The sequence below is a fragment of the Pseudorasbora parva genome, chromosome 20, assembly GCF_024679245.1.
Source record: "Pseudorasbora parva isolate DD20220531a chromosome 20, ASM2467924v1, whole genome shotgun sequence".
In the NCBI taxonomy this organism is placed as follows: domain Eukaryota; kingdom Metazoa; phylum Chordata; class Actinopteri; order Cypriniformes; family Gobionidae; genus Pseudorasbora; species Pseudorasbora parva.
Window position 1 is genome coordinate 31427849 of NC_090191.1, and position 16303 is coordinate 31444151.

Genomic DNA, 16303 nt, shown 5'->3' on the forward strand with positions numbered 1-16303 from the left:
TACACCACTGCACCCAACGCTTTGCATTGCACTTGGCCATGGAAACCCATTACATGAAGCTCTCTACACACTGTTCTTGAGCTAATCTGAAGGCCACACAAAGTTTGAACGTCTTTACCTATTAAAAGTTGCCGACTTCTGTGCACTGTGCGCCTCAGCATGGGCTGACCCTGCTCTGTGATTTGACATGGCTTTCCACTTTGTGGCTGAGTTGCAGTTGTTCCAATTTGCTTCTACTTTGTTATAATACCACTAACATTTGACTGTTGAATATTTAGTAGTGAAGACATTTCCAGAATGGATCTAGTACACAGGTGGCAACCTATCACAGTCATCTCGTTAGAGCAACCCATTCTCTCACACATGTTTGTAGAAGCAGTCTGCAGGCCTATGTGCTTGATTTGATATACCTGTGGCCACAGAAGTGATTGGAAAATCTGAATTTAATTTGGAAGGGGTGACCCAATACTTTTGGCATTATAGTGTATTTTCTGAAATCAAACCTAAAATATTGTGGAGTTTTTCCTTCTTTAGTAAATTAAAGTTCTAAAGAAGTTTGGAATTTTAAACCCAAACAAGCGAAAAATACTGATTAAGAAAATATTTGCAGTCCCTTGCAGTCCAAACTTCTGTTGGCAGGTACAATTTCAAGCGAGCCACTGAACTCTTGAACAGCAGAAGAAAGATAGACATGAAGCTTTTTTATGGCTCTGGGGATCTCTCTGTGTGTGTGTGTGTGTGTGTGTGTGTGTGTGTGTGTGTGTGTGTGTGTGTGTGTGTGTGTGTGTGTGTGTGTGTGTGTGTGTGTGTGTGTGTGTGTGTGTGTGTGTGTGTGTGTGTGTGTGTGTGTGTGTGTGTGTGTGTGTGTGTGTGTGTGTGTGTGTGTATGTGTGTGTGTGTGTGTGTGTGTGTGTGTGTGTGTGTCATGTGTGTCTAAAGAGAGAGAGAGAGAGAGAGAGAGAGAGAGAGAGAGAGAAGCAGAGACCTCAGAACCTTTTGCTCAACGTTACCCAGCAGGGCATCTGCCGGTGGTTTTTTACAAACTGGTCCAACACCCACTCACTCCTATGTGTGAGTGACAGAGGGATGATGAAGGGAAAGAGGAGAGAGGAAATGAGGAGGCATGGGGACTAAAGGAGACAGCTGGTGGAGAGATAGAGAGAAGATAGAGTGAGGTGTGGTTTGCAAGACACTCTGTGTGCTGAACGCCTGACTCACCGTTCTTGGAGGGAGAACTGGCTGACACACAGACAAACTCACAGCTATGTTACGTGGGTCAGGTTTTGCCTGCCTTACACCAAATGTCCCCACAAGGATTGTAAAAGCTGAAAATAACTACATAGGAAAACATGGCAAAACCACATTTATGGAAGGGTTTTTTTTTTAATGTTGTGGTATTTTTGTATGTGCTGGTCATATAAATTAGAATATCATCAAAGATTTAATTTATTTCACTAATCCATTCAAAAAGTGAAACTTAATATATTATATTAATTTATTACACACAGACTGATATTTTTCAAATGTTTATTTCTTTTAATTTTGATGATTATAACTGACAACTAAGGAAAATCCCAAATTCAGTATCTCATGAACATGAAAAGTATGAGCATTTACAGCACTCAATACATAGTTGGGGCTCCTTTTGCCTGAATTACTGCATCAATGCAGCGTGGCATGAAGTCGATCAGTCTGTGGCACTGCTCAGGTGTTATGAGAGCCCAGGTTTCTCTGATCGTGGCCTTCTTCTGCATTGTTGGGTCTGGCATATCACATCTTCTTCTTCACAATACCACATATATTTTCCATGGGGTTAAGGTCAGGCTGGTTTTCTGACCAATTAAGAAAAGGGATACCATGGTTCTTAAACCAGGTACAGGTTGCTTTGGCACTGTGTGCTTCTGACGCTGTCTGTTGTTCAAGAGTGGCTTGACACAAGGAATGCAACAGCTGAAACCCATGTCTTGCATACATCTGTGTGTAGTGGTTCTTGAAGTACTGACTCCAGCTGCAGTCCACCCTTTGTGAATCTCTTCCACATTTTTGAATGGGTTTTGTTTCATTATCCTCTCCAGGGAGCGGTTATCTCTATTGCTCCCTTCGCCTCTCTATTAATGTGCTTGGACAGAGAGCTCTGTGAACATCCAGTCTCTTTTGCAATGACCTTTTGTGTCTCGCCCTCCTTGTGCAAGGTGTCAATGGTCGTCTTTTGGACAACTGTCAAGTCAGCAGTCTTCACCATGATAGTGTAGTCTACAGAAGTAGACTGAGTGACAATTTAAAGGCCTTTGCAGGTGTTTTTAGTTCATTAGCTGAGTGTGGCACCAGATGTCTTCAATAATGAACCTTTTCACAGTCTGTGTGTAATGAATGAATATAATTTACAAGTTTCACTTTTTTGAATGGAATTAGTGAAAACTTTTTGATGATATTCTAATTATATGACCATCACCTGTGTGTGAGAGTGAGAGAGAGAGAGAGAGTGAGAGTGAGAGTGAGAGTGAGAGTGAGAGTGAGAGTGAGAGTGAGAGAGAGAGAGAGAGAGAGAGAGAGAGAGAGAGAGAGAGAGAGAGAGAGAGAGAGAGAGAGAGAGAGAGAGAGAGAGAGAGAGAGAGAGAGAGAGAGAGAGAGAGAGAGATTATGCTTGTTTTGTGTGCTCAGTCGTCTGTAATCCCTTACGGTTTCTCCCTCATGTTTTCTTTCTTCCTCTAAGGGGAAATATAATGTTATGACAAAGGCATAAAAAAGGGGAAAATATTGCACAAACAAACAAAAGAGGCAAAGAAAAGTCTGTTCTTCATCCCTTTGAAACCTCCTATCCCTCCACTAAAGGAACTGCATTATTAAACTCTCCGTCTTTGTCAGTAAGCCTCTCTTCTTCTTTTTTTTCATGTCTGTGCCAGCTTGACTTTGGCACATATGACCACATATGGCGACTCCCTGCCAGTTTTGTAAATACAAAGCAATCCATTAGTTCAGGGGATATTGTTCTCCTGAAATAGAGAAATTATTTGATAAGAGCATTGTTTTTATTGTTATTCTGTTCTTTAATGAGAGTAATCGACTAAAGTACAAAGACACAAGAATTATCTTCTCCATCAAATATCCTGCCGCAGAGATGCTTTCGGAATAAGAATCGCTCTCTTTTTATCTTCCTCTGAAATAGAAAGCTGTAGAGAGTCCCATTTATTTTCATATTCAGCTCTTACCTCTTAGAAGACTGGCACCATGTATTATCCATCGGATTGGCTCAGATGCTTCACACATTCACTGTTCATAAAGGAAACCCAATTACAGCAGGTCCTCAGGGGTTAAACGCCCTGAGCTCGGGGGTCGTTCCTCTTAAACAAGACATTTCTGCAGGCTACTTGTTAATTCTTTATGTGATAGGTGTATAGCAAGGCGACGTAAGCACCTTCAACTTGCAGATAAAATGGCTGCATTCTGTCACTGAACACCCTAAACGTGTCTTTGCACCAGGACAGGAGTCTTGAGAAGTGTTTACTCGTAATATAAAGCTAGACTGGAGCCCTACCCCTATCAAATTTTAATGAGGATATCTTCAGAAGCTCTAGTGAGAAAGTCCCACAGGGAGGAGCGTAACACTGTGTGTACAAAGAGATTCAAAACAGCTGCTAGTTCTGTCCTCCGATAAAACTTCTCCATGTTTATTTAAGCGCTCTGATTATGTCTGCTTCATTGGGTTCTTGTAATCCAAGGAGTTACTCATCATGTCTAATGAGGTGGAGCTAATTAGAGTTTAGCTGTTGAACGTCTTACCCTTACTGTGCAACACAGACCTCGGTTTTATCTTGATTAACACTGTAATAATATCATCTAAAATGATGATTATATGTTTTATATTTTTATGTATTGTATTATTTTTATATTATTGTATATCATTTTAAATATTTTATTATCCATTTTTAATGTGCATGATATATATATATATATATATATATATATATATATATATATATATATATATATATATGTATATATATATATATATATATATATATATATATATATATATATATATATATATATATATATCCTCACATATTTACATATATCATTTTGTATGAATATTATTTTTATGATTATACATTTGTATGTAGAATAATATAACATTTCCATGATAATTATTAAAATAATTATTATTATTATATCATTTAATATAATTATTGTTAATAAACATATATTATAAATGAACAATATTCCATAGAATAACTATATTTTAGTTAAATGTATTTATCTTACCTGTTTGTTGTTCTTGCACATCTCTAAATTTGTTTAAAACAAGAAAGAAACCGTTAAATAAATGTAAAAATTTGCATTTAGACTGTATTTCCGTCAGATAAAGTCACCGGTGATTACATTCTGAAATGGTCATTCTTATTGTTTCATCGTGTTATTCCCAAGAAACTTTGTGTCTCACTGAATATCAGTTTCTCTCTGAAATAAGTAATTATAGCCAATAAAATGGTTTCCGAAAAGTAATTCACTTCAACTTTAAAGATAAGACTTTCCTCTGAATAACTGCTTTTATTGGGAAGCTCTGAGGATCTGCTATCTGTCTTCTCGAGAAGAAAAGGTGTGCAACTTACTGTTAAAAAAAAGTCTCAGACTTTTGAGAATGGGACCAGGCTTTCACACAACCGCACTTAGAGTCCCTCATTTGCATCGAGGCCCTTTTACAGTGCCGAGCTCCCCAGCGAGGCCCAGCAGTGGGTGTGAATCTGTTCATTAGTGTGAGGATGGAGGGGGAGGATGAAGGGAAGTGGCGGGGGAATCGAGAGCAGGGCAGATGAAGGAGATAACTGGGATGGGAACAGCCAAGATGTTAAGGGACTGAATGGATTGATGACTTAGCGTTTGAAGAATCATCCCTGATGAAACTGACTTGAGGATACCATGGTGGACCCATAACTATTCCCCCCATCATGCTGGGATTGTAGATTTTGTGTATACACCCTGATCCTCTTGATTGTCTTACATTTTCAACTTTAATGCTTAAAGTACACTTTAATGCTGCTGTTTGAGCATGAAAAGGGTCTGCGAAAATACTAAGCACAAAATCCATTCCAATGGGAGTTATTCTCTATATCAGTGAGCGCTGCTTCTGAACTCCCTGAAATGCCTCGATTGTAGTATTGAGTTTTCTTCCAGGAACGTTCACATCACAATATTGCTCATTTAAATAATTCCTGTCTAATGTATACTCAAAAAAGGAACGAGGCCTGGTTGAGTTGCTTTAATAGTGTGTTAAAAGTGACTCGTGGTTATGCTTTATGCTTATGCATTAATGACTCACCCTAATGTTGTTCCACACCCGTAAGACCTCCGTTCATCTTCAGAACACAGTTTAAGATATTTTATATTTAGTCCGAGAGTGTATCTAAGTGAATGCACACTATACTGTCCATGTCCAGAAAGGGAATAAAAACATCATCGAAGTAGTCCATATGTGACATTAGCGATCCGAATCATGAATCATTCCACTGATTCATGACCGTTTTAATCTTTATTTGAGGTTTGAAAACAAACGCGGAAGAGAAGACAATGCTGAATAAAGTCGTATTTAGAGATTCTAATGAACTAACTGATGTCACATATGGACTACTTTGATGATGTTTCTATTCCCTTTCTGGACATGGACAGTATAGTGTGCATACACTTCCATACGCTCTTGGACTAAATATAAAATATCTTAAACTGTGTTCTGAAGATGAACGGAGGTCTTACGGGTGTGGAACGACATTAGGGTTACCTTAACCGATGGTTTTGAGGGTTCAGAATTAAACAGAGTGTTTCTGACAGACTGCGAAGAGAGGTGCTGCAATAATACAAAATATGTAAACACATTTAAACATTAAAACTTAAAAACTAAATCAAGACTTTGAAAAAGGGCATAATATGTCCTCTTTAAAAGAAATTCACCCTTGGTTTTTTGCTAGAGCAAAATTCACCAATACAAACAAATGGAAGTGTATGAGGATCCCAAATGCTGAAGATGGAGCAAATGAGATGGAGACTATGTATTGTGCCGTCGACTTGTGACATTCCGTGACAAATTAGTGGCAAGGCTGCAGGACAGCGGGAACCCTGGGGGTTTGCCCATGAATACACAGTCAATCAATACTCGCCACTGCTTTCTGACAGCACAAATGCCAGCCGTTCCTCTGAGGGAGATGAGTGCAGTGTGTGTTTGTGCTCATGGAAGAAAATGAATAAATGTCATCAGCACTGCCTACATCTATGTATTATTCAGTATTGTTTGTGTTATTTTTGCCATCGAGGAGGGATTTCGTGTTAGGGGAGAAGAATCTTGACAAAAGTGTTGGAATCTTTGAAGTGAGATGTTGAGAACTCCTGCATGAAAAATGTTCATATCAGAATTATAATTTTTTGGGATGAAATGTTCCTCAGAATGTTCCTCAGAATAAAAGGACGGTTCAATAAAAAAGGGAAAAAAAATAATGTTCTGCCTTCATTAAAACAAAACAAAAGATACAATAACCCTCTGTTAATGCACTCAAATTTAATTAGTGTGATTTGAATATGTACGTATTCAAATGTTCACAGAGTTTTGCCTGCTCTGCAATATTTTAATTTACACTAAAATGAATGACATTTATGTGAAATACATTCATAATGTTATTTCAAATAAATGTTGTTCTTTTGAATGTTTTCAACATTGATAATAATAATAAATGTTTCTTGAGCAACAAATCAGCCTATCAGAATGATTTCTGAGGGATGACGTGACCCTAAAGACTGGAGTAATGATGCTGAAAATTCAGCTTTTTGCTTTCAAAGGAATAAATAAATTACTTTTAAAAATATATTCAAATATAGGGCGGAAAATGTTATTTTAACTTGTGATAATATTCACAATATTTCTTTTACTGTAATTTTGAGAAATGCAGTCATGGTGAGCATATGTGACGTTCAAAAATCATACATTTTTGAATGCTAGTGTATTTTTTTTCTCTCAGAAGTCATCCTTTGGCTTCTGAAGACTTTAAATAGAGTACATGAGTTGTATTGACTACTTTTATTGGTTGATTTATGTTGTTGTTTTTTATTTCCTTGTATGGAAAAGAGCAGCGTGAACATTCTGCTTAACGTCTATTTTGTGTTCAATATGAAGTCACATGTGTTTAAATCAACTTGACGGTGAATAATATAAGAACATTTATTTATTTTGGGGTGAACTATCCCTTTAAAGATGTTTCAGCCCGTGCAATACAAACAAGCAACACATGTAAACCTAATTCACAAGTTCCTTTAGGCAGCGTCTCATATTCTATGCTCTTTCAGAAAGACTCTCAAGGCTACATACATGTTTTCCTCTCTCACACATACCCACAAACCCATAGTATTCATCGCCTCTCAACTCAGCCTTGCCTTTATTTCAGACATAAAAAATTGCCATTGAAATACAACAGAATGTAATTCCCCCATAGCAATCTAATAAGATGGGTGAGGTGAAACACATTCTGTAGCCTAAGGTTAAAGTCACAAAATCATTTCTTACCCAGTATGCCATTGTGCTTGAAGTTGTCATTGAACTGACTGGGTCTGAGTAACGCTCTGTGAGAGTGTAATCCAAGGACAAGGACTGGAAGTTGAATAGATTCTGAAGAGCATCATTATCAACAGCTGTTGGATACGCGCCTTTCAAGACGACCATGGCAAAAACTCTGTTTGTCTCACTTCCTTTGTGTTTGGTGTGAGGACAGACATCAAACATACTTGGCATATGACTATTTGCATTTATTTAGGAATTTTAAAAGGTTGTATAGATACAATATACTCTAGCATAGCAACATTTGAATATGAACGTTATGACTTTTTTTATTTTATTCAATTAGATGGCAAAGCTGAATATTCAGCATCCTTACTCCAGTCTTCAGTGTCACATGGTACTTCAGAAATCAGATTTGGTGCTCAAGAAACATTTCTCCTTATTATCATTGTTAAAACAATAGAGTGGCACTGCTTTTTTCCTATATTCTTGGCTTTCCTCATGCATTTCTCCACCTTGTCCCCTTAGACATCGACGAGTGCTTCGATGGATTTGTGGAGTGTGACAGTCGAGCCATTTGTGTCAACCTTCCCGGCTGGTACCACTGCGAGTGTCGTGACGGATACCATGACAACGGAATGTTCTCAGCCAATGGAGAGTCATGTGAAGGTAACTTATTTCTAATGAAACTGCGCTTCTTTTGAATGGAAGTCATTTGCCTTTCAGCGTGGATGTAGTCACGCCATCGGCCAACAGTGGCCATGCTAACCCGATAAACCTTGACCCCCTGGATTTAATTATTGTGTTTGTTTCTTGTTGGTAGACATTGATGAATGTGACACTGGGAGGCACAGCTGTGCTAATGACACGGTGTGCTTTAACGTGGACGGAGGTTACGACTGCCGCTGTCCGCACGGTAGGAACTGCACGGGAGACTGCGCCCACGACGGGAAGGTGAAACACAATGGGCAGATCTGGGTGCTGGATGACGACAGGTGCTCGGTCTGTTCTTGTCAGGTGAGACAATGGGGCTAATGGGAATTGCGGTCAAAGGAAAACCGAGAAACAAGCTTTTACTCAATCTCCGTCTTTCTCTTTTGTTTTAGTCGGGGTTGGTGATGTGCAGACGGATGGTGTGTGATTGTGAGAATCCCACGGTGGATGTGTTGTGCTGTCCTGAATGCGATCCTCGTCTTAGTTCTCAGTGTTTGCATCAGAACGGTCTGCTTGCATACAGTAATGGAGAAACCTGGGTGGAAAACTGCCAGCAGTGCCAATGTATGGTGAGTGACATTAACTTAAACCAACTCCATGTGGTAATACATTATGAGTACCAGTATATATTTATAAACTAGTTTATATCGTATGGTCAATGTTAGAACTATTGCTATTAGAAAAGGTTCTTTCAAAACATTTATATACATTGGGGTCCAAATGTCTGAAGCCACTAGGGATAATGCTTGTATTTTGCATTCTTTTCTCATTTAAAACATTTTTTATTATTATTATTACAATTTAAATTATGGAAACTGATATACAATAAAACCTGATGGTTCTTACAACATGATCCGAGAAGGCTCCAGATAGCATCTTGTGTATTTTAGTAGCAGCTGTGAAATTTGTTAACATGGTAAATGTCATATATCTATTATAATACAATCTGTTATAAATGTGTATTATTTAAAAATATAAATATTTATTAAATATTGAAAATAATATATTATACATTTTATATTATAAAATAATATATGTAAACATGCCTAACTATTTTTTATTATTTTTTAAATGTTCTGAGACTTTTGGATATTTTTAATTACACATTGCTTATTTAATAATAATAATTAGTTGCAGTAGTAGTATAACATTTTGAATATTTTTCGAAACTATTTAGAAATTATTTTTGCAGTTTGGAAGAGTTTTACCATCAATAAAAGCAGTATGACCAGCCACATTTATATATAACAGTTGTTCAGTATTCAGAAGGATGGACTTCCTTTCATTTAACTTTGCATATGAGTGTATGAGAAAATTATCAAAAATGATTTTTTTTTAGCCTTGACTAAGAAAAATGAAACCTTGACTAATGTTAGAATTGGACTCGAGGGAAAGAATATGATGCAAAAGTGTGAAATATGTCATCTTTGGCAAACAGTATGCATTCACATATGCACAGAATAAACGGCTCTGTCGTTCTTTTCTCTGTGTATTAGATTCAGAACCATTATACAAAGAAACTGCTGGTCACAGTAGAACTTTCTGCAATATCTCAGTGTTTCTCCAAACATTGAACAATGCTGTTTTCAGCCCCTCTGGTGTTTGTCCCTTCTGCGTGCTGGGGTTCAGCACTGAACTTTCATCTAATAGCATTTTTTCTTTCTTTATGCACTTTTTTGCACTTGGTGAAGAATTGAATTAGCTCCATCTTTCTCTACAGTGAAAATCCTTTTAACAGTATTTGCTGAACTAACAATGGGCTCAAACAGGGCTCCTAAACTTTGTCTGAGAAGTTTTTGGGTACACAGAGAATGAAGCTTTTTCCTCAGGGTTTAGGGCTGCTAAACTTGTAGCTCTGTAATGAATTGCTAAAGCCAGGCTCCGGATTAATTGCTCAAAAACTGACTTTCAATTGAAAACTCTTTTTAATCCCGCACAAGTGTAATCTGTGTCCATTAAACCAGCTTTGAGAAAGGAACATGATCAAACAGAGCCAGTTTTGTGTGGTCATATTGACATTCATTAGGTTTCAGAACAGCTGGTTTTTGTTTGTCTCTTTTATGTTGTTCTTACACTTTTGGACTGTTATCGCATTCTCTTTCAGTCAGCGCTTTCTTTTTAGTCATTTTCAACTCCCTTTACACTCCGAATCCTGGTTCTCATCAGCTTTTTTCTTGTTCCCCGTGAAGTACAAGGTACATAGAACTTGAAAGAGAGGAAGAGACACAGAAAAAGAAAGTATGAGGCAGGAAGAATGCTTTGTATTTTACGGATACAAAAGTGTGAGGAGTGAAAGAACAAAGAATGTTTCCGGAACGGAAAACTCCAGGAGGGGAGAGAGAGAGACTTTCAGAGAAATATCTGCATTCCCCTTGTAATCAAGGTCTGTGTTCGCTGCTCGGTCTGATTCATGATGTAATCTGCAAAATAGGCTGTCTTGCAGTGGAATACATCAAATCAGTTCACAGATTAATGTACAGATAAACCTTAAAATAAATATTAAAAAATTATATAAATTACTTTCATAATTCAAAAACAAAAGAGTGTCATTTTTACTGACCATTATTATTTACTTGCCCGATACTGGATTTTGTTGGTGTTTATGTCTTTTATTTTGAAATTATCATAGTCATGTTTTCTTACTAATCCACTCACTGGGTTTACAGGGTTACATAAATCCAAAACAACAATGGAATGGAAACATGAGGGCTATAAACAGAGACTAATGTTGCGTTCACGCTATGTTGAAATTACCGTAACTATGAGATTTCAACTTGTAAAAAGTGTTCACGCCATTGTAAAGCTCGTAATTACAGCATGTAAGATAGGAGTTTTCTGTACCACGTGACTGCTGTACTGCCTGGCCACTGCAGATTCCTTTCGGCATTGATAGTGGTGCCATAGAAAGACATAATTCCCTGTTCGATGACATGAACAGCTCTGAATACAATGTAGCGTGTTGTCATATTGAGACTGTGAACCAATGACAAAACAGAACTGATAAGCATGTGACCAAAACCAACCAATGAGAAAATAACCCATGAGTCTAAGGGAAGCACAAGATAATCACTTGAGGACAAGGGAATTACATGACAAACAGGAAGCAGGAAACATGGACTTGGTGCAATTGACTTGGTGCTGCAGAGGTCAGGTATATGGATGCCCTTCCATAGGTGGATCTCGAACACAAGATGATAAAAGAGAACATGACTACAATGAAATAGTTTGTGGTGAAGTAAATACTACAGAAAAAAACGAATGTGATTTCTATAAGAAAAAGTGTAGTTCAGGCAAGTCAATTCTCAATTCAAGCTTGTAGAATTCAATGCATAAACATCAGCGTTATAAAATTAAGTAAAACTATACTCAACTTTTCTGATACTGTTTTCCAGCTGTATCTACACTGCTTTATTAATGCTTTTGTTGTTAAGCTTACTAACTTGCCATTTTGTGACATTTGGAGTTCATGTTCTACTCAAAATGACACATTTATGCTCAAAAACGATCAATTGAATGTTTCTATTCAGTGTATGAAAATTTCAAAATAAAAGACATGAACACCAACAAAACCCAAACTGACGTGACATGAACATAAGAAATAGATTAGTCCAATTCCAGTGTAAAAAACAAAAAACAAAACAGGTGATGCCTCTATCCAAAAAAGTGAGTGACTGAAAAAACTGAAAGGCAGGATAAAATATCATCTCCTCATATGCTCTCTTGATAGACTAGAAGTCGGTCTTAAACATAACATGCAGTGTTTGACCAGAGTGACTTTCACACACTTTAATATTTGGCATTCCGAGTATTCCATCACTTTATCCTTGCACCTGTGGAAAACATCCAAAAAGGACCGAAGCCTTGATATATTCTGACACATCACCTGCAGTCTAACAGATGTTGCACAGAGATTTTAAGAATACGGAACGGAGATAGCCATGTGTGTATGTGACTAGATTAAACCAGCATTGACCTAGGAATGTCGTATCGATCCTTCCTTCATTACACGCTTCTCTCTGGATCAGTGAGTACAACATAGTATTTGTGATTTGCAGCTTGTTAAAGTGGAAGTGTGTAATTTATGTGCCACTAGTGTCACCGAACGGAATTGCAAAAATATTGATTCTATTCAGTGTGGGAATGAAATATGTCTCTGTCTGTGTGTTTCTCAGAGGGGTGAAGTGGACTGCTGGCCGATATCATGCGCGCCGGTCTCTGACTGTGAGTTTACAGTGGTTCCTGAGGGCGAGTGCTGTCCACGCTGCGTCACGGACCCCTGCCTGGCCGATACTGTTCGGAATGACATCACCAAGACCTGCGTGGACGAATACGGAATCACTCGCTTCAGTGGCTCTGCTTGGACCAAACACGGCACGGAGTGTTCCCTCTGCCAGTGCAAGGTACTTGACCCTTACATAACCACCTACAGACACACACATTACAATTCACCAAGGTCATGCGCTTTATTGAGTGTTTAAAGGGTTAGTTCCCCCAAAAATGAAAATTGTCATTAATCACTTACCCTCATGTCGTTCGACACCCGTAAGACCTCCGTTCATCTTCAGAACATAAATTAAGATATTTGTGTTGAAATCCGACGACTTAGCAAATAAAGACTTATATAGTGATGGGCCAATTTCAAAACAACGCTTTTCGAGAATCAGTGTATCGATTCATGATTCGGGTCGCCAAAGTCACATGATTTCAGCGGTTTGACACGCAATCCGAATCATGAATCGATACACTGATTCATAACAGTTCAAAGCTTTGTTTTGAAATCGGCTATCACTATACAAGTCGTTATTTAGGGTTTTTTGCCCACAAAAACTATTCTCGTCACTTAATAAAATTATTGTAGAGCCACTGTAATGAGATGGACTTTGTAACGACGTCTTTAGTGCCTTTTATGGGTCTTGAGAGAGGAAATGACATTGGTGTCAATGTAGGCCTTTCTGAGCCATTGGACTTCAACACATTTTTGGTTTTTGGGTGAACTAACCCTTTAAGTATTAAGGCGTAAACCACTGTGGTTTTCCCCATTTAAAGTCGCCTTTAAAGGAAGTGTATGTAAGATTGTGGCCAAAACTAGTACTGTAGTCAGTAGTCCCCCCTGACTCGAGGTTGCAGATAGGCTGCAGGATCCAGCATGAACGTTTGTAGCTTCAGCTGTGTTAACTAGAGCAGATCTGGCAACCCGGATGCCGAAACACTACTGACTTTGTGATTGGTCGATAGGTGGAGGGTGGAGCTTCAGGGTAAAATTTTAAACGACAATATCCTGACCGGACTACTATTATCAGTGATATAGGTATTTGAAATTAACATGATTTCTTGATGTCTAGTGACATATCATGGACATTTTATGATTAATTGAAATGCATTTCTTACATACAGTTCCTTTAAATTAAAATCGGCAATTCTTGTTTTTTTTAATGGAATATTACCGTATGTATTATAAATTATTTATCCATGCACAAAAAAATGTATTTACCTTTATAATCTTTCATCGAAGTAACTCTCCCTCCCTCTTGCTATGACATCTGATGATGTGTTTACTGTCATGCGGGCGGGACAACCTGACCTGTCACTCACATGACATCACAGTAATAGCTAACCACAGTCATCCAATCAAAATTAAGTCCCGCCCTACATTTTTTTCTTATTCGATAAGAACAAAAATAAGAACAACTTATCCGAAAGAAAAGGCTATCATTTCATGCCCACTTTGTGCTGGATCCTTTCACATAAAATGAACACAGCTTCCACAGGCCCTCTAACACCTTGTCTACACAGGAAGCGACCATTTATGCGTACAGCTAGAAGCTGTCTGTAATAGATGTGACAAAACAACAAGCATTTGCAAAGCATTTGTCCTTCATGTCAGTACGTCATAATAGAACGAGGCGTCAGTTTCCTGTCAAGGATTTGTCATGATGCGCCGTGCCGCGCCACTCCCGGTGTAGACAACATCACGGATTATAATGGGTTATATTATCTTTTGTCACGACGCATTACGCCACTCGTGTCCGGTGTTGACCCGGTGTAAAGGTTTCATGGACATCTGGCTAATTTGCTTTTAAACATTTTAATACAAATTCAGTCAGCATATAAATATTCACAGAACACTAACAGTGAAATCCGAAAGTCTGAGACCACATTAAAAATCTAAGATTTGGAATCTAATTAAAACCTGGAGATAAACAACATTTTAGAATTTAAAACAATTAAAACTAAATAAACTTTATGATGTACAGAAACTTTATTTTACATTTTCCTTAATTACCATAGAAATAACAGTAAATTATGCATGCATGTTGTTAATCAAATAATTACACTCTAACAATGACACATTAAAATAAAGTACTACCCATATTTATGTGCTGTTGTTTTTTTATTATATATACATATATTTTTCTAGATCACTAATCAGCATTTTAGTTTTCCCATTGAAGTTCAATATGCTGTTTGGATAATCTTATGTTTTTATGAGTTTATGCAGTAAAAAGAAAGCCAGACCAAATACAAAGACTAAATGTTTTTTCGTTAAACTTTTCAATCAAATGATGCTAAAAATAAAAATTATAGCCTAAATAAAACATAATAATAAGTCTATTTTTAATTATGAAATATATTATAATGAAAAGATCTAAAGATAAATTCAGTTGATAATCAATAAATCAGTAGAAATAAATGAATTAAAATAGATGTACTTTCAAGTGATCTCAGGCATTGGTTCTCCTCTCTAAGTGATGGGATAAGTCATTTATAGATAGATGGCTAAGAAACATGGACAATCCAGCTGAGCACGCAGAAAATGGACCCGGGTACTGTGCGATGAATGCGGGAATAAAGAACTGTGCTCATGGACAGGACAGAATTCATCTACTTATTAAGGTACCTTATGTGACTGGCCAAGGTCATCAGCATCGTTTGAGCTGAAAGATGAATTGTGAGAAAGTGAGAGGCTGTGCCGATGCTTTACGCGCATATGGAAGTGGTTGAATGAGTGATTTTCTCTTTTTTTTTGGACTAATGCCTCTTTTCCTTTTCCTTCCGTCCCTCCCTCCCTTCCTTTCTTTTTTCTCCACAGAATGGTCACGTCTGTTGCTCTGTGGACCCTTTGTGCCTCTAGTCCTATTGAACGGCAAAATGTCTGAGTACTTTTCCTTTACTCTCTCTCTCCTTTTGCCTGTTTTTCTTTGCCCCCTGCTCTCTCAGTTCCATCCCTTTCAGAAGATCATTTTATACCAAATCTTCATGTGTATTATAACATAAACAATATGCAGATAGAACAGTCACTCATACAAAAAATAAAGCAACCGTCAGACAACTGAATCGTTTTAGCTTTGAGCGGTGTTTCAGATTAGCTTGATGCATTTGATAACGTGTTTATTTGACGCAATATTCGGATAAAGAGATCAACCTTTGGGAATTCCATTCAGTTTTCAGGTTTCAATGTCAAAACCACATTGAAAAAAAGGTTAATTTATTGTCGATCGCAGGGTTTTGTGCTTGATGAGTTGAGCAGACTGCAGACATGGTGAAACCCCTTTGTATAAATGACCTACAGGTATTACCAGTGTTTAATTCTTTCAGTATAAATGGTAGTTCCTCTCCCCTCCAGGGGGAAATATGATCTTGATGTTGTGAATAGTTTATTTAATGTGTTTGTTTCTCACGTCCTTTGAATTCCGTCTTTACTTTGATGTTTTATGTTGCACCTCCTGTCAAATTGATGTTTTGTTTCTTCAATGGCTCGGTGCACTATTGTGTCATGGTGAAATAAAAGGTTTCCATGGAAAAAATTCTAGATGCATTGTGGTCCTTTTTTATTTATTTAAACAAAAACACAATATAAATCCAAATCAGTGTGTATCAGAAATTCTTGTAGATCGTGTAGAAATGAATTGCAGTTATTCATGTACCAAGTTTAATTTTCTTTTATAACCTAGAATAATATGTTTAATGTGACAGTCAATATGAACTGCAGTTTGCAATCCATTTTACTTCCTTCAGAGGGTTATTATAGTTTGATTTTGAGTTTGATCACATTTT

General features: G+C 37.4%; 1 protein-coding gene across 1 annotated transcript in view; it reads left to right on the forward strand.

Annotated features, from left to right (window-relative positions):
• The window catches only part of nell2b (neural EGFL like 2b), a 51117-nt gene extending 35061 nt beyond the window's left edge, over positions 1 to 16056 (forward strand). Inside the window, exons 16-20 of the mRNA XM_067427531.1 lie at positions 8063 to 8203; positions 8358 to 8551; positions 8641 to 8817; positions 12421 to 12648; positions 15339 to 16056. Of these exons, the coding sequence (XP_067283632.1) occupies positions 8063 to 8203; positions 8358 to 8551; positions 8641 to 8817; positions 12421 to 12648; positions 15339 to 15380 (782 nt within the window). The 3' untranslated portion in view covers positions 15381 to 16056. The remainder of the gene's footprint in view (positions 1 to 8062; positions 8204 to 8357; positions 8552 to 8640; positions 8818 to 12420; positions 12649 to 15338) is intronic.
• The last annotated feature ends 247 nt before the right edge of the window (positions 16057 to 16303 follow it).